Source organism: Thunnus albacares, chromosome 19 (genome assembly GCF_914725855.1).
Source record: "Thunnus albacares chromosome 19, fThuAlb1.1, whole genome shotgun sequence".
In the NCBI taxonomy this organism is placed as follows: domain Eukaryota; kingdom Metazoa; phylum Chordata; class Actinopteri; order Scombriformes; family Scombridae; genus Thunnus; species Thunnus albacares.
Window position 1 is genome coordinate 29,249,635 of NC_058124.1, and position 26,294 is coordinate 29,275,928.

The 26,294-nt window shown below is 40.1% G+C and overlaps 4 protein-coding genes across 10 annotated transcripts in view; all 4 read right to left on the reverse strand.

Annotated features, from left to right (window-relative positions):
* Positions 1 to 7,188, reverse strand: part of LOC122970029 (gastrula zinc finger protein XlCGF57.1-like) — a 47,756-nt gene extending 40,568 nt beyond the window's left edge. The window contains exons 1-2 of one of the 5 annotated variants that reach the window (XM_044336121.1): positions 6,642 to 7,167; positions 3,298 to 4,800 (exon numbers count right to left, since the gene is read on the reverse strand). In XM_044336121.1, coding sequence (XP_044192056.1) covers positions 3,419 to 4,800; positions 6,642 to 6,834 — 1,575 coding nt within the window. In that variant the 5' untranslated portion in view covers positions 6,835 to 7,167 and the 3' untranslated portion in view covers positions 3,298 to 3,418. Of the gene's footprint in view, positions 1 to 3,297; positions 4,801 to 6,641 lie in introns of those variants that run through there. The other 4 variants (XM_044336122.1, XM_044336120.1, XM_044336119.1 and 1 more) reach the window with 4 other exon arrangements.
* Positions 7,189 to 9,706: 2,518 nt separating this feature from the next.
* LOC122970043 (zinc finger protein 658B-like) lies at positions 9,707 to 12,915 on the reverse strand. Its single transcript, XM_044336139.1, has 2 exons — positions 12,518 to 12,915; positions 9,707 to 10,912 (listed from the first exon to the last, which is right to left on the reverse strand). The coding sequence occupies exons 1-2, from the start codon at positions 12,708 to 12,710 to the stop codon at positions 9,774 to 9,776; spliced, it is 1,332 nt and encodes a 443-aa protein (XP_044192074.1). The 5' UTR covers positions 12,711 to 12,915; the 3' UTR covers positions 9,707 to 9,773.
* A 1,738-nt stretch (positions 12,916 to 14,653) lies between these two features.
* Positions 14,654 to 19,901, reverse strand: LOC122970050 (zinc finger protein 250-like). 3 transcript variants are annotated; one of them, XR_006399129.1, is made up of 3 exons: positions 19,662 to 19,901; positions 15,163 to 16,244; positions 14,654 to 15,050 (listed from the first exon to the last, which is right to left on the reverse strand). XR_006399129.1 is itself a non-coding variant. In XM_044336151.1 (2 exons), the coding sequence occupies exons 1-2, from the start codon at positions 19,834 to 19,836 to the stop codon at positions 15,256 to 15,258; spliced, it is 1,164 nt and encodes a 387-aa protein (XP_044192086.1). In that variant the 5' UTR covers positions 19,837 to 19,901; the 3' UTR covers positions 14,654 to 15,255. The 3 variants fall into 3 exon arrangements, 1 of the variants encoding a protein (XP_044192086.1); XR_006399128.1 differs by having other exon boundaries at positions 14,654 to 15,073; XM_044336151.1 differs by having other exon boundaries at positions 14,654 to 16,244.
* Positions 19,902 to 22,176: 2,275 nt separating this feature from the next.
* Positions 22,177 to 26,235, reverse strand: LOC122970032 (gastrula zinc finger protein XlCGF57.1-like). The gene is made up of 2 exons (XM_044336125.1): positions 25,143 to 26,235; positions 22,177 to 23,772 (listed from the first exon to the last, which is right to left on the reverse strand). The coding sequence occupies exons 1-2, from the start codon at positions 25,306 to 25,308 to the stop codon at positions 22,283 to 22,285; spliced, it is 1,656 nt and encodes a 551-aa protein (XP_044192060.1). The 5' UTR covers positions 25,309 to 26,235; the 3' UTR covers positions 22,177 to 22,282.
* Between the last annotated feature and the right edge of the window lie 59 nt (positions 26,236 to 26,294).

The following is a 26,294-nucleotide window of genomic DNA, read 5'->3' on the forward strand; positions in this document are numbered from 1 at the left end:
TCCACACAAACTGTTATAAATGGACTTTTATTCAGTTTTAAGACACATTTTCATGATAAATTTAGGTGGTTTTTAACTATATCTTTTAGCCGGAAGAAGGATTTTAGTCATTGGACGTCTGGATCTTAAGTTATCAGAGAAATAAACTGGACAAACGTTAGCAGCAGCTCGGCTAACAGCCCCTCCAGGAAGTCCGGTGGTCACCAAACATCGTCAGAGAAATATTGATTTTTTTAGGTGAAACAGCTTTAATTAGTATTTTAACGATTTTAATCTGCGTGTACGTTTGTTTCTGGAGAGGAGGAGACCTCTGCAGGTAAAAACATCCTGAACAATGAACACTGGAGTAATCCTATCCCGGTGAAGCTGGTTATTTAACAACGAAGACAACAACTCCCATGATCCCTTGCTACTTCACACCGTCATCACACTCCGTCTGTTGTTATTGTTTTGACTGAGACGCCTAGCGGCTGAAATTACATATTGTGCGTTTAAGACACACTTTAAAAATTATGATACAGCCCTATAAAGTCTGATTACACAAGATTAAATACAGAGAGAGATATTAACTTCTTCTCCTTCACATCATTGAAAATAATTTATTACTCATTTATCATCTCTGATGGAAAACTAAAATAAGAATCAGTTTAAGATTGGGTTCAACAGTCAGGTGCTCAAATGAATATTGAAAAATGTTTTTCTTGCTGTAATCGTTCTTTCTGGATGTTAAGAGATGCCTTCATAATTTGTTTTTTTTTAATGTAACAGATGAAGGTAAAAACCCACAGTCTCTGTTCTGTACAAAAATGGATTTAAAATATTTTTGAAGCTTATACTGTCTATCTCTTTGGGAAGGGAACTTTTACTGTCTGTATGAACAAAAGGAATAATTACAGCCACAAAAACTGGTTCAATGTCCATCTTGGCACCTGACTATTGTATTAAGACAGACTTGAACCTGTAAACACTATGAATGAGCCAGTTTTAAGTTGCTCGGCAGGTTGGATTGTTCTTATATGAGCTCATCATAAAAAGGCAGCAGAATTGTCTCATACATGATGAAATCGATGAGGAAACGTTTTTTATTTTCTTGTTCACTTGACAGGAAGAATTTAAAAGGGATTAAAATGATAAAACCTAAATATTACCAAACTCTAAATATGACAAATGTCCATCACTGCTTCAACACTGTGCTGCTCCAGTGTTTCATCACTGCTGAACAGAAGTTTTACTGCTGCTGCTGTCATAAAAACACTTGTGACTTTTGACTTGTGAATGTTTTGTCACAAACATTGCAACTGAATGGTCTCTCCTCTGTGTGAAGATGCACGCGATGTTTCAGACTTAGTTTACGTGTAAAACTTTTCCCGCACACTGAACAACTGTAAGGTTTCTCTCCTATGAGGATTCTCATGTGTGTCACAGCGTGGTCGCTCCATGTGAAATGTTTCTTACAAAATGAGCAGCTGAACGGTTTCTCTCCTGTATGACATCTCATGTGAATCGGCAAATGTCCCTTGTGACGAAATCCTCTACCACACTCGGTGCAGTTAATTGGTTTCTCAGGAATATCGTATCCTTCATCACTTACAGAAGTGTCTTTATTTTTAGTTTCGTCATCAGAATCAGATTCTAAATGTCTATCTGGATCTGGTTCTGACCCTCCACAGTCCTCTCCATTGGTTTCTGTTTCCATCTGTTCAGTTTGTCTTTGATGAAGCTGTGAGGACTGAGGTTTCTCTTCATCATCTTCACTCTTCACAGGGACTGGATGTTTTTATTTATTAATTTAATTATCTCTGCCACCACATGGGTTATATGTGTGATTTGTTGATAAGGGTTTCAATATATAAATGATTTGTGGTGCAATGGGTATGTTTAGTTATGTACTGAAATCTAATTGAAAATTGTTACATTGACTTCTAGAATGTAAATATACTTGTAAATAAATAGTTATGAAATAATTACATCATATATAAATTTAGCACAAAAAGTAAGGAAATGTGTGTTTGGTAGATTATTTCTTTGTTGTAACAATGCTTCTTGGCAATAAACCTTATACTTTTATTTCCCTTTTAAATGGCACCACATTTGTAAGGAACATGCATTTGAAGGATGAGCAGCAGAGCTGAGTATGTGGGTTGCACCCATGAAAAATTTGCCAAATCTTCTCTGCCAATGCCAAACAGCTTATTCTGCCATTGACATTTTTTGGTGGATCGGATGATTGAAGTTTGCAGAAACAAGACATGTTGGCAATTTAACAATTGATTCATTTAACAAACAGGAGCCTCAGTAGTGTGTGGAAGAACCATACACAGCCACAACAGCCTGGCACCTCCTCCTCATGCTGGTCACACACTGCTGTGGGATGGCGTCCCATTCTTCAACCAGCATTTGTCGCAAGTCAGCCAACGTGGTTGTGTTGGTCACTCTGGCACGAACAGCACACCCAAGCTGATCCCACAAGAGTTCAATGGTGTTGAGGTCAGGACTGCTGGCAGGCCATTCCATCCTCTCCACTCCCAAATTCTGGAGGTAGTCTCTGATAAACCCCGCTCTGTGGGGGCGAGCATTGTCATCTTGGAGGATAGAGTTCGGTCCCAGACTGTGGAGATATGGGATTGCCACTGGTTGCAGAATCTCATGTCAATATCTCTCTGCATTGAGATTGCCTCCAATGATGACAAGCCTCGTTTTTCCAGTGAGGGAGATGTTACTTTATCCGTGCAGCAATCAGCATAGCGTTCTCTGCGTCTTCTCCACACTTTGACCCTATGATCCAACTGCCGTAGACAGAATCAGGACTCATCGCTGAACATAACGTTCCTCCACATGTTCAGGTTCCAGTGCACGTGTTGCCGACACCGACGCAAACTTCTTATAAATCTCTTCTTAAAACTTTACTCTTTGTAAAAGCTTTTGGAAATGTTTGTATGTCTGCCTCGTCTGTTTTTACTTTCTTTGTGGAAAGCACTTTGTAATATCGTTGGGAAATGTGCTACATAAATAGTTTATTATTATTATTACTGTGATTTCTAGTGAGACACAGCAGAAAAACAGTGAGACTGTGCAAAGACACCTCTTTTTTTATTTTAAGGAAGCCTAATAATAATAACAGCCTTTCTATTGCTAACAAACTGTCCTTTAAAAACACTTGAAACCAGACAGCTGCCAAAAGTTTCATTGTATAACTTTTAACAATTCATGGAATTAAGTTCATCAGGTGCCAGCTGATAGAAACAAATCAAATCCTGCTAACAAGTTTTTGGGAGACTACTCAAAGCAAGAGTTAACAGAAATGGAATACTTTATTCTTATATATGATGCTAAAAACAACACAACTCTGTCAATGTAAAGAAAAAACAACAACACATACATTCAAGTGCCGATGAATTGAGTACACTCAGGGTTTTTGCTAGTAATGTTTTTCTTGTGTATGAATTCTTATGTGCAGTTTCAGGCTGTATCTACGGCTAAACCGTTTACCGCATTCAGAGCAGCTAAACTTCTTTTCAGTTTGGTTTTGGTGAAACTTTACGGGGTCACAAACAGCCTGGTGATTTCTGAGCTGATAAAGCCAAGTGAATCTTTTGTCACACGCAGTGCATGTGAATCGTTTCTCTTTCATGTGGACGGCCATGTGGTCCGCCAGACCTCTTTTGAGTGTGAATCTTTTACCGCAAAGTGTGCAGCTGAATGGCTTTTCTCCTGTATGAGTCTTCATATGTATCTGTAAACACACCTTCTGGTTGAATCTCTTACCGCAAATTGAGCAACCAAACGGTCTCTCCCCAGAATGAAGTCTCATGTGTGTCATAGCTGCTTCTTTGCTGGCAAATTGTTTCTGACAAACGGTGCAACTAAATGGTTTCTCTCCTGTGTGAACTCTCATGTGTCTCCTCAGACCGTCCTTACGATGAAATCTTTTACCACACTTATAGCAGCTTAAAGGATTCTTGCCAGTATCACTCGCAGGGACTTCATTATGCTTCAGAGTGTTTAAATCTAAAGTCACGTTCCCGGTTGGTTCTGATTTTCTATCAATATTATCATAAGTGTTTCCTTTTTTGCCGCTTACTGGCTTCTCCCCTGTGTGGATTTTCATGTGTTTCACAACACCTCTTCTAAGCCTGAAAGATTCCTTACAAACTGAGCAGCTAAAAGGTTTTTCTCCCGTGTGAACTGTGATGTGAGTATTTAACTGCCCCCTTTGTAAAAATCTTTTACTGCAAAATGAGCAACTAAATGGTTTCTCCCCTGTGTGAATTTTCTTGTGCTTATTCAGATTTGACTTGGAGCAAAATGTTTTACCGCACTCAGAACAGGTAGTTGAGATTTCACCACTGTTATATTTCTTATCACTAACGGGCACTTCCTTGTTTTTTGGAGTCTCATCACTGATGTCGGTCTCAGAAGAGTCTGACATCTTGTTGTTGTCGTCAGACTGTAAATGTCCATCTGGATCTGAGCTCCTGGCTGGTTCTGATCCTCCACAGTCCTCTCCATCAGCTTCTGTTTTCATCTGTTCAGTTTGTCTTTGATGAAGCTGTGAGGACTGAGGTTTCTCCTCATCATCTTCACTCGTCATAGGAACGAGAGTGAGTGTAAATGTGGTGATATCAGCCTCCTCCAGCCCCTGAAGCTGCTCTCCCTCCTGACTGGTCCAGAGTTCCTCCTGTTCCTCTTTAATGTGTGGGGGCTCTGGGTCCTCCTGGTCCAGACTGGAGCTCCTCTCCTGCTGCTCAGTGGGAACCTCTTCTTTACTCTCCAACAGCTGCTGGACGTCTGCAGGACACATTGAAATACAAAACTGCATAACAAGTGCTGACTGTTACAAGCTGTATGTACATTTACTGTCATTTCAATATTATGGCCAAATAACAATATGAATCATTTAGCCGTTGTTTGGTCAGTAAGCTCTCTGCATGGTTAGTGGTGGTTTAAATGTGGATATTACTGAAATGATTAGTTGATAAATCAATTAGTCAGCAACAACTGATGATCACTTCATTGGTTTTAAGTTATTCAAAGCAAAAACATCATATAGCTTCTGGTTCCAGCTCCTTAAATGTGAGTGTGTGAGTATTTGCTGCTGTTATCTGTTTCATACAGTTGAAATTGATTGATTGATTGATTGATTGATTCTGTGTTTTGTATGGAATAAAGTTAGGGTCATATGTATTGGAGCTGTGTATCTCCATATCTGAATGTGAGAAAACATTTTGTATGAATACATTCAAATATGTCAACGTGTGAAAATGATCAAATGAATTCATGTTTGAATGTGTAAAAAAATATTTGAACAAATAGATTTAATTTTTTAAAACCATAAGGAGATCTGTAGCTGTGCGTGACGTGTGAAGTTAAACATCTGTGTGTTTGAGGGTGAACTCAACTGTATTTGTGAATCCTAAGTTCACTTCTACGATTCAAACCTACGAGATCAAATACTTTTGTCCCACATTCGTCTCTTCCTCCTGACTATCCGATGGGGATGATCGTCCACTGGAAGCACGTCCCAATTGAACAAAGCTCATTATAAAAATACACCATTTAAAATAAGCCTTGTTTGTAGGTGACGAGCAACATGGATGATATTTAAAAAATAAAGTCACTGTTTAATTTGGCTCCCATTTTGTAGGTGAATGTGGATTTATTTTGGTAAAAATGTAACCTGAATGATTAGTATTTTTAATCTTTTTGGGGGTTTTTTGTTCCATCTTGGTATAAAATTGAACTTCCATGGCCATGGGACACTTTCGTCTGTCAAATCGTGACGTTTTCACATAAAGTGCTCAAACTGTAACTACGTCCTTCATCCTTTGCCACCTTAGTCTCAAAGAAACGCAGGGAAACCCGCAATATTACACTAAAATGTACTGTGTATTGTTCTATAAACAGATAGATTCCCTCAACGTCTTCTAGTAAAGTTTTATTTATCAGCTTTACAGTTGCATGCTGTCGTATCGGTTTATATTTCTACTCTTTTAGCTTTTTCATAACAAACCAACGTGACCAAACTCTTCAAAATAAAGGAACATGTCACTCAGTGTCTATGTTTTATTTATTTTATCTTGCTTCTGTTTCACTCTATTCTACTTTTATTATTTTTAAGTTTCATTACATTTTCATAAGTTTTATTTCTTGTGTTAGTCTCAGATTGTTTTACTGTCTTATTATTAGCTTGTCAGTCATCTTCAGTTGCATTAACCTTTATTAAAAAGGTGCTATACAAATACCGTACGGATGATTGATTGATTGATTGATATTGATCTCGGTGCTGATGTGTGTTGCGGTTTGCAGATTGAGTCTGTGGAGGATTTTGAGTTGTTTTAAGGAAACTTTGATGTAGTTTGCAGCTGATTAAGGAAAATAAGTAATATACCGCGTTAATTTTGCTGATGAGTAATGTAATTACTGTCACAATGAGTATATGTAATCAGTTATTAATTACAAAATGTTCTGTATACTCTTTTCTAAATCTATAAGTTAACTTCAACGTCTTCTAGTAAAGTTTTATTTATCAGCTTTACAGTTGTGTTTAAACCTGAAAGTACAAACCCTGCTGCATGCTGTAGTATCGGCTCAGGTTAAACTGAGTGTGATCAGAGTCAGAATAAGATGTAAAGGGAACAAACCTGCTCTGTGTAGCTGAAGTTGAGGGTTGAAAACAGCGTCCAGTAGTTTGCGTTGTCGCTCGTTCTCCTCTTTGGATCGAGAAAGTTCCTCCTCGTACTCTGCTATCGATCTTTCAAACAGCACAAATATCTCTTCAGCAGCCGCAGTTAGTCGCTGGTCGACCACAGCTCTCAGCATTTGGACTTTAGACATTTTAACACGATGACAGAAACTTTTTTCCTCCGTCAGAAACTCAGTTTGGTCTCCGTCAGACTGTCAGCGTTGCTACCACTGGTTGCCGCGGTAACAAACATCCCCGTTACCAGCTAACAAGCTAAGCTAACTCTACACGGTCTGTAAGATACTGGAAAACTAAAACAGCAGCACAGAGTCCGTTCAGACAGGTCTGTCCGGTCACACAGAGGCTGACGGTTCATTCATGCTGTAAAGAGGACAGTTAATCAGACGCCATTTGCGGCTGTTCTTCTTCTTTGGTTATTGGCGGATCGCGAAGAATCGTCACCTGCATACCGCCACCTGCTGTATCGTGTGTTTAGAGTCAAGACATTAAAGGACAGGTTCCCAGTGTTCCCAGTGTGTTAAACCAGCAGTCAGGTGTCTGTAATCATTCCTCCTGTTCATACTGGATATTAAAAGATCCTTCAAATGTGCTTTCAATGGAAGTGATGGAGGATAAAATCCACAGTGTGTCCACACAGTCATTTAAAAGTCTGTGTGAAGCTTCTATTCAGCTTCATCAGTCTGAGTTAGTCATATCAAGTGGATATCTGACACATTTACAGTCTTTTTAGCATCAAATTCCCTCTTTGTGTTTCCTCGGACAGTGTTTCCCTGTTGAGCTGCAGGTGGAAGTATAGTAACAAAAAGAGGAACTTTGGCACTAAAAAGACTGTAACGTTGAAAGATATCTACTTGATTTGACTCGTTTGGACGCTGAAGCTTCATATTAGCTTCAGATCAACTTTTAAATACATTTTTGCACAGAAGGAGGACTGTGGATTTACATTGTAAGGTCATTATGAAGGGATCTTCTAATGGTCAGTATGAACAGGAGGAATGATTACAGCAAGAAACACAGCTTTCCATTGAAGCAGACAGTTCAGTATAAACAGAGCTGAAAACAGATTTGTGTATCAGAACTTTGTTTTTTCTTCTGTCTTCATCTCAGGATCTCATTCAAAGCTTCTGGAGAAAATGTGAAACTAAAATGAGAGTTTATTTGAGGCAGTTTTTCCTCCTGAAACACCACAAAGTCCAGAGTTCATGTTCAGAGCAGACAAACGTTTGTCAGTCAGTCTCTGAACTTTCAGCTTTCTTCACTAAAACACTTTAATGTTTTCAAGTTGGAGCTAATTTTAACATCTTATACTGTTGATTAGTCTATTCTATAACAAACTGATCACGTGTATCAATATCAATGTTTTATGTGTAAAATATTGATCTGAAAAGTAACTAAAAAAGTGGATCAGAATGAATCAGTCGAGGTTTAAACGCCACCATCGTGTCAGTTTAAACTCTGTAAAACATAACAGGTACGTTTATTGGAAATCTCCTCTTCAGACAAAGTGTAAAACAGTAAATTACAGTATTGCAAGCTAGCTAACAGTACCAGTATTCACCTTCTAAAAGTGTATTCTTAAAAAGTCATCAATACTAAATCTACACATTCGATCAATTTAACTCATGTGAAGTACGACCAGTCACGTACTGGAGCGCAAATACACCCATGTGTCACAACATGAAATCAAAACAAATCTGAGATACTCTGGATTTAAACATCAACAGTCCGTCAGATATCTAATAATGATCAGATTCAACTGCAAGCAAAACACAAATATTAACATCATCACAGGTGGTCAATATCCTCCCGCTCAAAAATCACCATCCTAACCGTTATCACAGTCTTCCTCACCACCATCGAGAACAGGTTCATTGTTAAATAGCTCCTCTTCATCTTCCTCATCCTGGGTTGTTTGGTGCCTGCTGTTCTGCTGTCAGAGCTGCAAGAGCCTCCCGTCCGACAGCGCAGCTCCATCCCTCCCAGAAGCAGAGGACGAGGTCGTCTTCGCTCCTCTCTGAACTCTCAAAGACTTTCTGATCGTATCCTTGTCCAGGCGGAGACCATCCGGTCCACAAGCAGGCGGCGGGCGGGGGGGCTTTTATGTTACCTCCCGCTGTGTTTTCCTTATCTGCGTCTCCAGCCGTCCACTGATCTTCATCATGCAGACTCTGCTTCCAGAGCTGGTTCCACATCACATCGGGGGCTTGTTGGATATTTCCAGTGCAGCCTCCCTGCATCACTGCTGTTGAAGCCACATTTCAGTTCAGCTTTGGTGGAGGGGGGGGGGGGGGGGGGGGCACACCAGGAAGTGGGGATGAATGTAATAAACTCTGAGACTGGTTGGGTGGATTTCTCCACTGGTGACGCACCCGAGCAACCAGCTGACAAGAGCGGGCAGTAACGGTTCTGATGTGCGTCTCGACTCCTCCTTTGATTGTTTGACATGTTTTTTCCAGCCGGTAAGTTATATGTTCTCATCCTAATATTGAGACTGGGAGCAGATGTGTTGCCAGATGTGCAGTTAGTTATTGTGTGTTTGGCTGCCACTACCTCAGTTTGATTAATACCGTTATTGGTAAATAGACACTGAAGTGGTCGTTCAAGGAACTGCAGTTGCAGCAGCGGTTGCTGCTCGGTGTTATCATGTCTACTGATAGCAGCATTTGTATTTATACGACTATTACGTTGATTGTTATTGCTGTTAGTGTTTACATTCTTAGTGACTTTATCAGTGTCAGAACTGAAGTTACCATCACTGTCAGGCCTGTGTACATTATCAGCAAAGTCTAGTTAAACTGTTGGTGGTTATTAGTATATTTTATTGCTGATTTGTTTCAGACCACACACACACACTTACCTTTGATACATGTCATGACTGGTTTAACTGTACTGCTGTGCTGTATTAAGGAGTAATCACTCACTAAATGGTGAATGTGATCCTAAATATTCACACCTTTTCTTCAGTGAAGTTGAATTTTCTTTCTATGAGAGAGTAAGTGGCGTTCACTGCCTTCACTTCATGAACAGCCCCGTTTGAAGACGTTGAGTTTGGTGGTGAAGTGGTGCGATGTCAAAGTGAGAGTTTGTGTCGCTGCAGAAATTTCTGTAGCCAACCTCTGCTAGCCATAAACATCTTGCCTCCATCACTCACTGAAGAGTAGATCTCCAACGCTTTATTTTTGATCATTTGTTTGGATATTTGGATCTGTTCATCCTGCATTGAGTAAATCCACGCTGAAAGCCTTCTCTCTAGCTCCAAGCTAGATGTTTTCCTCCCGCCTCCAGCTAGCCGTGCTCTCCTCTTGTCGGCTAGCAGCAGCTCATTCTTCTGCTTTTTCCAGTGCCTGATTCTTCTAGAGTCGATGTCAAAGTGCCTTGCAGCTTTCTCTCCTGAATGTTCCTCCGCATACTGCAAAACTCTCTCTTTGAATTTGACATCAAATCTCCGTCTGAGCGCCATGTTAGGATTAAACGGTTTCTCCCCCGTGTGTGTTCTCATGTGTCTTCTAACGTCGCTGTTATATCTGAACGTTTTCTTACAAACTGTGCAACTGAACGGTTTTTCTCCTCCTGTGTGAAGTCTTGTGTGACTCGTCGAGTTTCCCTTTTGAGAAAATGTTTTGCCGCAAAAGGAGCAGCTGAACGGTTTCTCTCCTGTGTAGATTCTCATTTGTGTGTTCAGATGTGGTTTGCGGCCGAATCTTTGACCACATTCAGAGCAGCTAAACGATCCCTCAGCAGCATTATGGGTCACGTCGCTTAAAGGGTCTTCGTTATTTTTAAGAGTGTTTAAACGTGATCGAGGTTTCCTGCTCTCTGTCCGGTCATCGATGACGTCAGTCTCAGGAGTGTCTGAAGTCTTGTCATCGCTAACGGGTTGTAAATGTTTATCTGGATCTGGTTCTGGTCCTCCACAGTCCTCTCCATCAGCTTCTGTTTCCATCTGTTCAGTTTGTCTTTGATGAAGCTGTGAGGACTGAGGTTTCTCTTCATCATCTTCACTCTTCACAGGAACAAGAATGAGTGTAAACGTAGTGATATCAGCCTCCTCCAGTCCTTGAAGCTGCTCTCCCTCCTGACTGGTCCAGAGTTCCTCCTCTTCCTCTTTAATGTGTGGGGGTTCTGGGTCCTGCTGGTCCAGACTGGAGCTCCTCTCCTGCTGCTGCTCAGGTGGAACCTCTTCTTTACTCTCCAACAGCTGCTGGACGTCTGCAGGACACATACAGACAAAGATATTATGGAAAAACTTTATGTTCATGAGCGTCTCTGCAGCAGCTGCTGACTGTTACAAGCTGTATGTGCATTTATTTATTGAATATGAAACTCTTGGTAGTTGTTTCGACAGGAAGCTCTCTGCATGGTTAGTAGTGGCTTAAATGTTAAAGAAGACTTCAATGTGCTGAAATCACACAACTGATGTTCGGTTAATTGTTATTTATCAAGCAACAAAACAAACAAACCAAAAAAAACTGGTTCCAGCCGCTCAAAGAGAGAAGAAGTACTGTTATCTGTTTCATAGAGTTGAGATGGATTGATTGACATTTGCGGATGATATATTTGAGTTTTTAAAAATTCTGATAATTATATATTGGCTATATTAGTTTTACTATAAACACATATAATATATAGTAACATTTTATTTTACAGGTCCTTTAATTTTATACCAGTTTCCTGGAAATTTGCAGGTATTTAACGGTACTTTTTTTTTTTGGACATTTTCCAGAAAGGGTGGTGCAACTCTAAGAAAAAAGGAAGAAGTGTTAAATACCTTCCTATTATTTAAATTTTTCTTATAATTTGTGCTAAATTGCACCTCTCTCTTTTTGTACAATGTAAACTATTAAATACCTGCAAATTACTACAGGAAATGTGTAAATAGTGTCAAATTAAAAGGGCCTGTAAAATAAAAAGTTACCAATTATACTAAGAGTTTTGATAAGGATGCTTTAAATCAGAGGAACGTCGTTCAGTGTAAAACTGAACTTGTCAGTGATCTCTGGTGGACAAACGAGATTTTGTGTTAGTTATTGACACACATATATTTACACTGATACTGATAGATCTGAGGGTCTATCACATCCCAGGAAGCTAACATTAGTTCAAACTGATACAGTTTCATTTAGGGGTCATCAGGGGTCATCAGGGGTCATTTCCCCCCCTTCCCATTGTGCTGTGTGTTATGTAAGAGATAATCAACGAGTAGGTGGACGTTAAACGGACTTAAGGCCTGAGAAGGAGGCGAGGAACCACCGGGATCTGCTCCTGCTGCATCTCACTGCTTATATGCGGATCTCTTTGTTATGTTCTTTCCACTGTGACTCAACAGGGAAACACCGTCAATTAACATGAACTAACATCAGATCCTGACCGGTCCTGTCGGCCTGTCTGGAGGGAATTTGGCACTAAAACGACTGGAACATTTAAAGATGTCAGCTTGAGTTTAAATAAGTTACCTGCAGCAATATCACCCCCATAAAGAGACGCACAGCGGCAACTTCATCCGTTATATTTAATAAACTGAAAAACATTCTTTTTGAAATCTATTTATCTATCTATCTATATCCATCTATCTACATAGGCAATGACAATGTTTTGAGATGCATTAAGGGCAGATAATATAGATATAACAATAAGAGCACGTGGGTTTCCGTTTTTAATTCACACGAAAAAAAAGGAAAAACAAAATAACGGATTGTTTATTTGTTTATCCAGTTATCAAACGAGTTGAAGACAAACCCTGCTGCATGCTGTAGTATCGGCTCAGGTTAAACTGAGTGTGATCAGAGTGAGAATAAGATGTAAAAGGGAACAAACCTGCTCTGTGTAGCTGAAGTTGAGGGTTGAAAACAGCGTCCAGTAGTTTGCGTTGTCGCTCGTTCTCCTCTTTGGATCGAGAAAGTTCCTCCTCGTACTCTGCTATCGATCTTTCAAACAGCACAAATATCTCTTCAGCAGCCGCAGTTAGTCGCTGCGTCACCGACGCTCTCAGCATTTGGACTTTAGACATTTTAACACGATGACAGAAACTTTTTTTTCTCCGTCAGACTGTCAGCGTTGCTACCACTGGTTACCAGCTAACATACGTCCCCGTTACCAGCTAACAAGCTAAGCTAACTCTACACGCTTTGTCAATTCAGACACATTTATCCGGACATCTGTGGTTCGTTCCTGCTGCATAAAAGATACTTTCCCGCCGTTAGCAACAGTTAGGCCGATCACTTCCGGTATGTGTACATTTCTCGATTTCAAAATAAAGCCCCGAGGATTTTCAGAGTTATTGATCCCACTGATTTTACTGGCAACGCACGGCCTACTCTGCCTCTGATTGGTTTAGTACTCATTGCCTTCGTTTATTGGGTTGGTCAGGGTTCTTGCTGAGAAAGGCAGTGGGATCATGGATGTATTATAAGAGCTCTTATTATACACCTCTGAGTGGGATCCATAATAACAACGTGCCTCTTCTTCCTCCTCTTCCGGTTTTATTGTAATTGACAACCAGCGTTAAGGCGCATTATCGCCCCCTGCTGCATACTGAAAATCATCGCGTTCAAATTTTACAAGCTTTATGGTCAATAACACAACATTCTGGTAAATCTGTTATTTTGACCCACTGTTACACACAACAAGCTTCAGCTAAACACATTTTATTGTTTCTTGAACAAAACAATGTGCATATGAAATTCAAAAGATACACAAGTTATTAACACTCAATGACAAACATGCAAGTTTAAAAAGAGTAGAGATTATTGTAAACTATAGTTTGGGCAAATAATAAAAATGACACCAAAACTGTCTTGTGTTGCTCTATTGACCCAATGTGGGTAAAATTTAAATACTTTTTAGTTTGTATGCTAGAGTGTGGACCAGAGTTAGCTAAACCCTAAAGGACAGGTTCCCAGTATTCCCAGTGTGTTAAACCAGCAGTCAGGTGTCTGTAATCATTCCTCCTGTTCATACTGGACATTCAAAGATCCTTCAAATGTGCTTTCAATGGAAGTGATGGAGGCCAAAATCCACAGTGTGTCCACACAGTCATTTAAAAGTCTGTGTGAAGCTTCTATTCAGCTTCATCAGTCTGAGTTAGTCATATCAAGTGGATATCTGACACATTTACAGTCTTTTTAGCATCAAATTCCCTCTTTGTGTTTCCTCGGACAGTGTTTCCCTGTTGAGCTGCAGGTGGAAGTATAGTAACAAAAAGAGGGACTTTGGCACTAAAAAGACTGTAACGTTGAAAGATATCTACTTGATTTGACTCATTTGGACGCTGAAGCTTCATATTAGCTTCAGATAAACTTTTAAATACATTTTTTTTTGCACAGAAGGAGGACTGTGGATTTTGTCCTCCATCACTTCCATTGTAAGGTCATTATGAAGGGATCTTCTAATGGTCAGTATGAACAGGAGGAATGATTACAGCAAGAAACACAGCTTTAATGTTCTGAGGGTGAGCTGAAGTGACTGTGAGACCAACGACAGATGGATGAGACAAACTCCAGGGATACAATGCAGAGCACTTTTATTTTTTCTTTAAAGTTCTTGGTTTGTGTGACTGTGGTTTAAAGCTCTGCAAAGACAACAAAAAGTATTATCACATAAACAAACAGGTAAGCATTGACAACAGAGCCAAATATATGAATTTAAATAATGTGAGAACTGAATTAAATCAAATAATGTATAAATCTAACTCACACAACGCATGGATGGAGTCAAGAAGGAAGAACAAAGGGAGGAAGGCAGCATATAGAGCCTCTTGAGTGGATTGATTAATTGCAGCTGAGGGGGGGGGGTAATCCTTTCAGGTAGGTGTGTTTGATTAATTGATTGTCAACTTTCAAATTAAATGTCAACTATTTTGATAATTGATTAATTGCTGGTTCCAGCTTCTTAAATGTGAATATTTTCTGGTTTCTTTAGTCCTCTATGACAGTAAACTGAACATCTTTGGGTTGACATTTTATAGACCAAACAACTAATCGATTCATCTAGAAAATAATCAACAGATTAATTGATAGTGGAAATGATCGTTAGCTGCAGTCCTAAAATCCTTGGCAGAGAATCTTTGCCTGACTGGTTCAGCGTATTATAACAGACTGTGTGTGCGTTATCAAACCTCACTATAGCAATAAATTTACACAACAAAACTGAAAAAAAACAATTGTCATCAAATTTAAATATGTCACATTATTGTTTTTTATTGATAAACGCTGTCACCGGTATGGGTACTTTAGTTGAAGTCTGTACCCTGAGTGGACTCTCTGGAAGTCGGCAGAAAGTGCGTTTGAGGCTCCTTGTAGACTTGATGAACTATAGATTTGGACAGACGTCGGCACTCGCAGGCTTCAGTCTGTTTAAGACATTTGGATTCAGCTGTAATACAGTATATCCAGCATGTTACCATAAGGTTCCTATAGTACTCAGCGTTTGTAACATCAGTTCATGAATATTTTTTATCTTACATTCATAGTCCAGAAATTTCCATGTGGTTCCCACCTCAGCTAACTGGTCACTGAAGTGGGAATGAAGCAGAAATTCCCAGCAGAGTCTCTCAGTTATTGCTGATTTCCAGCTGAACCAGCAGCTCTGCAGCTGCTCTCACCGACACACTTGTGGCTTTTCACCTGCGACTGCCAGGTGAATCTTTTGTCACAAACGCTGCAGCTGAACTGTTTCTGTCCGGTGTGAACTGAGAAGTGATACGTCAGATTGGCCTTTTGAGAAAAGCTTTTATCACAAACAGGGCAGCTGTACGGTTTCTCTCCTGTGTGGACTGTCATGTGTTTTTTCAAACCTCCCTTTTGTGTGAAGCTTTTGTCACAATACAAGCAGCTGAACGGTTTCTCCCCAGTGTGGATTCTCATGTGATTTACTAAAGCGCTGCGCACTGCAAAACTCGTGTCACAAAATGAGCAACTGAAGGGTTTCTCTCCTGAGTGACATCTCATGTGACGAATCAAGTTTGGCCTCTGAGAAAATCTTTTACCGCAAACTGAGCAACTGTATGGTTTCTCTCCCGTGTGATATCGCATGTGTCTCCGCAGACTGTCCTTACGACCAAACTTTCTACCACATTCACAGCAGATAAAAGACTTTTTGACAGCGTTACACTTGACACCACTCACAGGAACTTCAGTATTTTCCAGAGAGTTTAAACCTGATTGAGGTTCACTGGTGTCCTTACAATCATCTTCACTGACTTCAGTCTCTGGTTCTGAAGCATCTGAAGCCTTCTCATTACTAACTGGTTGTAAATAACTATCTGGATACACGTTGCTGGCTGGTTCTGATCCTCCCACAAAGTCTCTGTTCTTCTCAGTTTGGCTTTGATGAAGCTGTGAGGGTTCTTCATCATCTTCACTCTTCTTCACTGATACAGGGGAGGATGGGATATCAACACCAACCAGCCCTTGAAGCTGCTCTCCCTCCTGACTGGTCCAGAGTTCCTCCTCTTCCTCTTTAATGTGTGGGGGCTCTGGGTCCTGCTGCTCACAGGGAACCTCTTCTCTATTCTCCAACAGCTGCTGGACGTCTGAGGGACACTCTGAAATACAGATAAACACATTATGGTAAACCATGAGTTTGTGTTAAACCAAGCTAGATACATAACATTTTATGATTTATAGGGTAGGTTCATAATGTTTCCAGTGTGTTAAACCAGCAGTCAGGTGTCTGTAATCATTCCTCCTGTTCATACTGGATATTCAAAGATCCTTCAAATGTGCTTTCAATGGAAGTGATGGAGGATAAAATCCACAGTGTGTCCACACAGTCATTTAAAGTCTGTGTGAAGCTTCTATTCAGCTTCATCAGTCTGAGTTAGTCATATCAAGTGGATATCTGACACATTTACAGTCTTTTTAGCATCAAATTCCCTCTTTGTGTTTCCTCGGACAGTGTTTCCCTGTTGAGCTGCAGGTGGAAGTATAGTAACAAAAAGAGGAACTTTGGCACTAAAAAGACTGTAACGTTGAAAGATATCTACTTGATTTGACTCATTTGGACGCTGAAGCTTCATATTAGCTTCAGATAAACTTTTAAATACATTTTTGCACAGAAGGAGGACTGTGGATTTTGTCCTCCATCACTTCCATTGTAAGGTCATTATGAAGGGATCTTCTAATGGTCAGTATGAACAGGAGGAATGATTATAGCAAGAAACACAGCTTTCCACTGAAGCAGACAGTTCAGTATAAACAGAGCTGTGTGTGTCTGATGCTTGTAGGGTGTGAAATTTTCTGTCCATTGACTGCTCGTCTGTTGTGTTTTGCAGTAAAACGTTGCTGGTTAAATAAACATCTGTGTATTACTGGACGAATGTCCACTTTTATTAAAAACTGGTTGGATTTGTATGAATTATGAGATGGGATGACTTTCCATCCTGAAACCTTTTTATATCAGTGTTACTGAGCAGTAACTGACTGGTGAAGACGCGTCTTTGTCCGGTTTCACAATAGATGAAATTGTGGCAGTATTCATATTTGCAGGGAGCCTGGAAGTGTTACAACACTTTCATTTGAAATAAATTCCTGCTGAAAGTTGAACGATAATCCACTAATAAACAGTTAGTGGTGGTAATGGGACAAGAAATGTAACAATGAGGAAGAAGACTGCTGCTAGTGCGCAAACATGGTTTAAGGAAGTCAAATAGTGCCAAGATGTGGAATGATCAGACACTGAGATGCAACTATCATTTGCTCACATGCGGTATATAAAACATTTTGCTGAATAGTTATAATTGTTGTTTATTAGAACACATTATCTTCCACCAAAAGGGGAAACAAATGTAGGCGGTTATACAGGTTATTGGGGGATTCAGGGCTACATAAATAACATTTAACATAAATGACAATAAAAATCTCGTCCAGTGCTCCTCAGAAGTCAGAACAACACGTGTGAAACCTTGAGCTGCTGTGTTCTTTATGGAAATGTGACACATGACCTCGACACACTGACGTCGTGTCTGTTACGTTAAAGCGATTCAGGCCTTTATTCATACATGAGGCCGACCACAGCTTCCATGTGACAAGGTGCTTGACTGAAACTGAGCGATACATAATGTGGTTCGTGAAAAACAATAAATGTGAAACTATGATAATCCACAGAACACACTGAAGTATCACTGTAACTATCTACATGGCAACATATCAATGGATTTAAGTAATAAATTATATTATTATTCATATTAACAGAGCGTCTGTTTCAGTTTTCTAACTCTGTATCTTCAGTTTCATGCTTCAGTTTCATGTGGATCACTTTGTTATATGTACCGTCTACAATTTGTTTTGTGTTCATGATTTGAACCTGTGAGTGCATGCGTGAGTCGGTCCCCATCGCTACTGTTGCTGCTGTAAAAACAGTGAAATGACTCGTTTCACTATCAGAATTTGATCCATTCAGTCTGATAACATTTGGAGAGTCTAGAGGAGCCACATGATTGTTATTATTTTATTCTTCAAATCAGCAGAGAGCTAAACTGGAAGTTCGTCTCTGATGTGACACTCTGTGGGTGCCCTTCAGCTCTGGAGAACCAATCATTGTTGGCATCATCACTACTACGCCAGCACAGGAAGGTCGCCACAGACAACACATATGTATTTTTTTTCCCAGTATAGCGAAGCCAAGTCGGTCTGATTGGCTCTGCCCCTGATATTGTTAACCTAACCATCTCACTCCTCATGCCCAAACCAAGCAGCAACCTCCGGGGCTGAAAAATGAAGCCAATGCGGAAGTGCCAAAAACCTGCATTCTATCTAACGGCCATCAGGGGGCGACTCCACTGGCTGCTAAAAGAAGTCTGATTGTATGGAAGTCTTCTCTCTTGATTTATTACCTCAGTGAACTGTTTCCTGATGAGTTTATGGTCTCAATCACTAGTTTCAAGTCTTCTTCAATACAGCATGATGGTCATTTTGTAAATCATGGCCCCATTTAGAGTAAAATAGATGATACAGCAGCGTATGCTTTAGGGCGTGGCTACGATGTGATTGACAAGTCGCTACCATAGCGACAATGCTGCTTACGTGATGTAACCATTGCGTATGGACGTAGCTGCTGCTATTTCACAGTGTTTTCAGTTCACTGAAGTTAATTGCAACATTGTGGTCGCCTAAAAACAGTCTTGTTCAGCGTTTAGTTGTAATAAAACACCCATCAATGAGTCGGATGATCAGTTTTTCCGGTGAGTACATTTTGTTTGAACGGTTTTAGGCCTGTCTTTCGCTAGCGAAAATTAGCATTAGCATTATCACTGTTAACCATAGATTGTAAATGCACCATGCTAACCAAGCTAGCAGCTAGCGCTCGTCCAAATAAGGTAACTTCTGGCTCCAAAAAACAAACATGGCGACAGTCAAATCGCTGCACTCGAGGCTTCTAAACGGCAGTTCGCAAACAAATAGTGACGTCACCATGACGTCGTCCTTTTTTTTCCCCAAACAAACCAACGAAGGTAGCCAATCAGAAGCAGAGTTAGGCAGAGTAGGGCGGGTCATTCCGTCGTCATCCTAGGAAAATATAAATGGGCCTCTGGATGTGTGAAATATAATAAGATTTACCTGGCGGTGATGGGCTTAGTCCGCATTGTGTGAACATGTTTGGCGAAGGACGTTGATTTATATGTAAAAGACCCGCACAGCAGGTTTAAAGCTGCCGGTTAATTGAATAAAATAATCGATTACTTGACGAATAGTTGCAGCTGCCATTCAACCCTTCAGTCTTCAGTTTAGATGGGCTGTACAGAGCTAATAATATCAGAATAAACTGTTTATGGTTTGCTTAATTTAAAACTCTTAATATCTGCAGTTGTTAGTTGTTGGTTCGTATCTTTCGGCCTTGAACATGAGCTAACTGCGGCTAACAGCCTGTACGGAGGGTTTAGCTGCTAGCGTTAGCTTAGCACTGACTCCCGGCCACATTAACAGAGTATTAACACGTTTCCAGCAACATAAAGACAACAAACCTGCTTTTCGCAGCTTTTTATCGGGTTTTAAAACCTCGTCCAGCAGCCTGCGGTGTCGGCGGTGGATCTCCTCTTCATACTCGGTTATTGTTTTCTCAAAATGTCCAAATATCTCCTCCACAGCCGCAGTTAGCCGCTGCTGGACGAAAACCTTCAGACCCTGAAGGCTGCACATTTTACACACAGCTCAGAAAATACTAATACTGGCGCTTTTCTGCTGTTTTTATTAGGAGGTGTGTAAACCAAACTCTGTTCCCACTGCAACGCCTGATCAATACACACGATTACTTCCGGGTCACGTTTCAAAATTAAAGTGATACAAAGCAGGATGCAATTTTCTTTCTTTTTCTCTAAAAGTTGGTGATGCCAGTTTAAGTCTGCAGTAAATCCTGTTAGTGATTCTTTTGTTCTTCAGAAGCTGAAACCATTGACTATTTATGTTTTAAATTTTCATACACTAATTTGTTTTGGTCCACACATTCATTTACTTAAAATAATATCATTTATTTTATGGATATATTGGATGTAAACATTCTTGTGATTATTTTGGGTAACAATCTATATCTATCTATATATATATATATATATATATATATATATATATATATATATATGCTATATACTTTAAGTCACCAAAAAATCTGGTAAAAATGAATAGAAAAAAATTTGTATACATCTATATCTCAGTCCTTGCCTTTTTTAATGTCTCTTCTTATTCATTGTTTCTCTTTTTTTTGTTTTGTTTTAAAAAAAAAAAATTTCTCTTGTGTTTCAGTATAATGACACCTCCTTTGTTTTTTATTTGTTTGTTGCAGCATCATTTGCACCATTGTTAATTAAATTCCATCACTTATTTTATATATTTATTTCTTGTCTTATTCTGTATATTATATATAAGTTGATGACAGACCTGAACCTGCCCACTCATAACAACAGAAAACATCTTTTTTTCCCATTAAGAGTCTAAAATAAATATACCACTAGTGTGCAGTGGTGGAAGAAGTACTCAGATCTTTTACTTCAGCAAAAGTACAACACAGCAATGTAAAAATACTTCATTACAAAAAAAAAAAATCCTGCATGAAAAATCCTACTTTTCGATCCCCTCCAGACATGTAATGAGACATAAAAATACTCTGCTTGGAACAACAATAATGTAGGTATCTACTCCTCCCTCGTTAAAAAATCTAACATCTATAAATATGCAAATATATTTAATCTCATGCGTTTTCCTGCTGGACACAAGATGTCTCCTTCTTCACTGCAAAGTCCGTTCTCAGTGTTTGTGTAAGTTGCAAATTGGACGATGATTGTCTCCAGATTTTCAGTGAGTTCAGAGAAACTTTTCAACAGATGAATGTGAAAACAAACTCTGCTCATTAATCATTCTGCACAGAGAAGAACAACAAACATCCATCCAACCATCACATGAGTGAGACGGGACGTAAGTAAAAGTACATAAGTATTATAAGCTTGATGTAGTTAAAGTATTGCAGTAAAAGTACATAAGTATTATGAGCTTGATGTAGTTAAAGTATTGCAGTAAAAGTACATAAGTATTATGAGCTTGATGTAGTTAAAGTATTGCAGTAAAAGTACATAAGTATTATGAGCTTGATGTAGTTAAAGTATTGCAGTAAAAGTACATAAGTATTATGAGCTTGATGTAGTTAAAGTATTGCAGTAAAAGTAGTGGTTTGGTCCCTCTGACTGATATATTATTATATATGACATCATTAGATTATTAATAGTGAAGCATCAGTGTTAGAGCAGCATGTTACTGTTGTAGCTGCTGGAGGTGGAGCTAGTTTACACTACTTTATATACAGTTAGCTAGTTTAGTCCAGTGGTTCCCAACCTAGGGGTCGGGCCCCTCCAAAGGGTCAGCAGATAAATCTGAGGGGTGGTGAGATGATTAATGGGAGAGGAAAGAAGAAAAAACAAAGTTCTGATACACAAATCTGTTTTCAGTTTTTGGACTTTTTCTCTAATCTTTGATTTTTGCTGAAATATTGGATCATTTGAACATTTATTGAAATGAAAGCATGTGAGAAGTTTAGAGGGAAAAATCACTATTTGGTGGAGCTGTTAACAACTCATAGACATGTGAAATGTGACCCCGACTACACACTGCTTTTTGTAAGACGTCAAAAGACAAAAAGGTTGGAAACCACTGGTTTCATCTTTAACAATGTGTTGTATTTTAAAAGCTTGTTATATTATCCATTGTGTCAAATCTTCATCTGAAAAGTAACTAAAGCTGTTAAATAAATGTAGTGGAGTAGAAAGTACAATATTTCCCTCTGAAATGTAGAAAGTAGCATCACATGGAAATACTCAAGTAAAGTACAAGTACCTCAAAACTGTACTTAAGTGCAGTACTTGAGTAAATGTACTTTCCACCACTGAAAGTGGTATTTGTACACTTTTATCACTGGTGATATTTTGGACACAGATTCATCATGTTTTTTTATTTAGATAAGAAATGTATTTTATTGCTGTGTATACTGTCTTTGGGTTTGCTGTATGTACAAAGTTGCAGTTCCAGTAACAAAAGTTCCCCTTTGTGTTTCCGTGCTGAGCTGCTGGAGATTCAACCAAACTCAGAGTGCAAAGTTCATTTACTGTTTCTCACCAACACACTTGTGTTTTTTCAGCTGTTTACGCCAACTGAATCTTTGGTCACAAACGCTGCAACTGAAACGTTTCTCCCCGGTGTGGACCACCATGTGCTGTCCCATATTTCCCTTTTCTCGAAATCGTTTACCACAAACTGGGCAACAAAACGGTTTCTCTCCTGTGTGACACCTCATGTGTCTCAGCAGAGAGTCCTTATAGCCGAATACTTTATCACACCGAGAGCAGGGGAAGGTTTTCTTAGTGTTACATCCTGTATCGATTGCAGGGACTTCAGTACTTTTTATAGAGTTTAAACCTGACTGAGGTTGTGTTTGGCTCTGATGAAGCTGTGAGGACTCACCGACGCAGTGGTGGATTTTGAGCTGATAATGCCAACTGAACATTTTGTCACAAACGCTGCAGTTCAATCGTTTCTCCCCCGTGTGGATTCTCATGTGTCTCAGTAATTGTCTCCTCCATGAAAAACTTTTCTTGCAAATAGAGCAGCTGAAAGGCTTTTCTCCCGTGTGACATCTCAGATGTTCCCTCAGATGCGTCTTTCGACCAAATGCTTTCCCGCACTCAGAGCAACTAAATGGTTTCTTGCCATTATTTAGTCCCCCATCACTCACGGGGAAGACAGTTCCAGGTGAGGAACGGTGTGAAGCTTTGCCAACAGTATCAGGTTGTAAATGTCTGGCTGGTTCTGATCCTCCACAGTCGTCTCCATCAGCTTCTGTTTCCATCGGTTCAGTGGAGCTGCTGGCTGGAGGTTCTGCCTCTCTGTTCTCCTCAGTTTGGCTGAGATGAAGCTGTGAGGATTCACTGACACATTTGTGGTTTTTGAGCTGATAATGCCAAGCGAATCTTTGGTCACAAACACCGCAACTTAACGGTTTCTCCCCCGTGTGACGTGCCATGTGGTGTGTCAGATGTACCTTTTGTATAAATCTTTTACCACAAACTGAACAACTGAACGGTTTCTCTCCTGTGTGAATTCTCATGTGCGTCTTCAGGTTTGAGTTTTGGCTGAATCTTTTACCGCACTCAGAGCAGCAGAACGGTTTCTCACCAGTGTTACAGCCATTATTTTTCAGAAAGTTTAAAACTGACTGAGGTTCGCTGGTCTCCCTCCAATCATCTTTGACTTTAGTCTCAAGTTCAAAAGATTCATGAGTCTTGTCATCACTAACTGGTTGTAGATGTTTATCTGGTTCTGATCCTCCACAGTCCTCTCCATCAGATTCTGTTTTCATCTGTTCAGTTTGTCTTTGATGAAGCTGTGAGGACTGAGGTTTCTCTTCATCATCTTCACTCGTCATAGGAACGAGAGTGAGTGTAAATGTGGTGATATCAGCCTCCTCTAGTCCGTGAAGCTGCTCTCCCTCCTGACTGGTCCACAGTTCCTCCTCTTCCTCTTTAATGTGTGGGGGCTCTGGGTCCTGCTGCTCAGGGGGAACCTCCTCTTTTCTGATAATCAGTTTGCAGACATCTGAAGGTAAAACACAGACATGCAGTCATTCGTATAATTGTTACACATCCATTGTTCAATGATGCTTTAATGAAGCATTTGCCAATAGGAGAGGTTCATTAGAACAATCTGTCATTTTCTGCTTTGCCCTGAGTCTTCAGTGCACCAGAGGAACATAAAAGACTAGTAAAAAGAAGTGGAGGTTTGGATAAACACTCCTGAAACACTCCTGACTTCCCTTGAGAGTCTGCAGGTATGCTAGCAGTGCAGTATTAGACACAGCAGTGTTTCACGCTTAAAATAAACATCTGATACAACTTTGTCCTGACGATGGCAATAAAGATACGACCTTTTACTTCCAGAATCAGAAGCGCTTGAATCAGATCCCTGTGCAACTCTGACGCGGTGAAAAGGCCCATCGCCGGAGCCGGCGCGTAGTTTGTCTGATTTGTGTTACCATGGAAACATGGTGGTGCAACATGGCGGCCTCCACGGAAGAGGACGCGCTCCCTGTGTAGCTATAAAGGGCTCTGTAATGGCAATTTTTCATTTTTCGATGTCCTTTCTTTTCCTGTTTTTCCCGTTTGCCATTAATACACAGGTAGGTTGGGTTAGGGGTGAGTCTGTTAGCTGCCGTTTAGTTTGTTGTTTTATTGAAGTCTTTGTACATGTCATGAACATATCGGGTTTCTGTCTGCTGTAGTGTGCGTCTGTTACCGGTCTGGTAAGAACTCTATGTGCTCCACCTGCCTGTGCCTCCCGTTTCCTGTCACCTACGCCCCGACATATACAACCCTGTGCATCTAATGACCGCCACCCAGTGTCCAAAATAATACTGCAAGTTATAACTAAACCAATGAAATGCCAACAATCAACATAAATGGCTCCTACAGGCTCATTCTATGATAATGAAAACACAATGATTCTTATTTTCAGATGATTTCTGCCAAGTCTGTTCCACTAGATGCCACCTTTAATGTGCTTATTAGGCTACATTCATTTTTTAACAAATGTAAGTAGCTTAGTTCACATATCTACGTAAGAGATATGATATAAACAGCAACAGTCCTTCATAAAGGATTTTTAATCTCAAGTTAACTGTCAGTATGATTCTCAGGAGTGATTCTGACACGTTTGATGTTTATAATAATACAAACTGCAGACATGTGTGGGGCTTTTATTTTGAAGACAACAAATACTGAGCATCCGGCCTCCGTCTGAATGTCTGACGCAGCTGCTGCGGAGAGCTAACTGTTAGCCTTTCACTGATCAATAAGCAGATATGCAGGCAGCTTGTTTGACAGCGTGTTTAAAGTGAGGTCGGAGAGCAGAGCTGAAGGTTTGACTGAAGTCAGCGGAGTCACAATGAAGCACAAACAGCTTCTACAGACCTGCTCTGGTCGTTTCCGGCTTCACCTGCAGCTGCAGCAGTCTGCGCTGCCGATCGATCTCCTCCTCGTACTCTGCTATCGATCTCTCAAACAGGAGAATGATCTCCTCGGCAGCAGCAGTCAGCCGCTGCTTCACCGACGCGCTCAGCATTTGGACTTTAGACATTCTTGCAGAGCGGAAGTGTGAACCGAGCTCCTCCTCCTCTTCCTGCCGCTCCTCGCGCTCTGTGTGACGGCTGCAGCCTCTTCTTTCCCCCCGCTGCCTGCAAACATCCACCTCCACCTGCTGACAAATAAATAAATACCATCAAACTAAGAACGTTGTCCCGTGTGGTAGCGAAGTAACTTTACTCAAATGTAGTTTTGAGGTACTTATACACGAGTATTTCTATTTGATGCTACTTTCACTGATGATTTAAATGATGACAGAGATATTTATGTGTTGTAAACTATATGCTCAGACCAGTTAGTGTGTTCTGTCAATATAAAATGTCTCTGTATGCAGCTCATAGTGGTTTATAATGATGCTGTGAGGTTGCTGCTCTCAGGTGTTCCTACAAGTGGCGAAATAACCAACATATGAGCTTTTATTATTGTAGTTTTATCTGGTCTGTCTTGTCATTTTTCTTTTTACATGTTATGGACCCTGTTGTGACTCTGAAATAAAGTTTGAATTGAATTGAATGATACTTCCCCTCCACTGTATTTCAGAGGGAAATATTGTACTTTCTACTCCTCTGCAGTTCAGTAAATGTACTCAGTTACTTCCCGTCAGCTTCCTGGTGGCAAAAGATTCGTCTACACGACACAAATCTGAAAAGTCACATGATGATTCATATAGGAGAGAAACCTGTCAGTTGTTCTGAGTGTAGTGAAACATTTGTCACATCTACAGAAGCAGATGAAATGTCAGACAGGAGAAAAACCTTTCAACTGCTCAGTTTGTAAGAACCGGACAACGCCGACAAGTTTACGTTGTCAAGTTTGAGTTTTTGAGAATTAAGTTTAAAGATTCAAATTCTGCTTTTTCTGGTTTTCTGTTACTGAAGTCGGATGTTAAACAGGGTCAAAGTTCCAAAACCTGAGTTGATCGTATGCAGAAATGCTGCCTGCAAGTCAACAGTCAGGGCTTCAACCTGCTCTGAACACTTT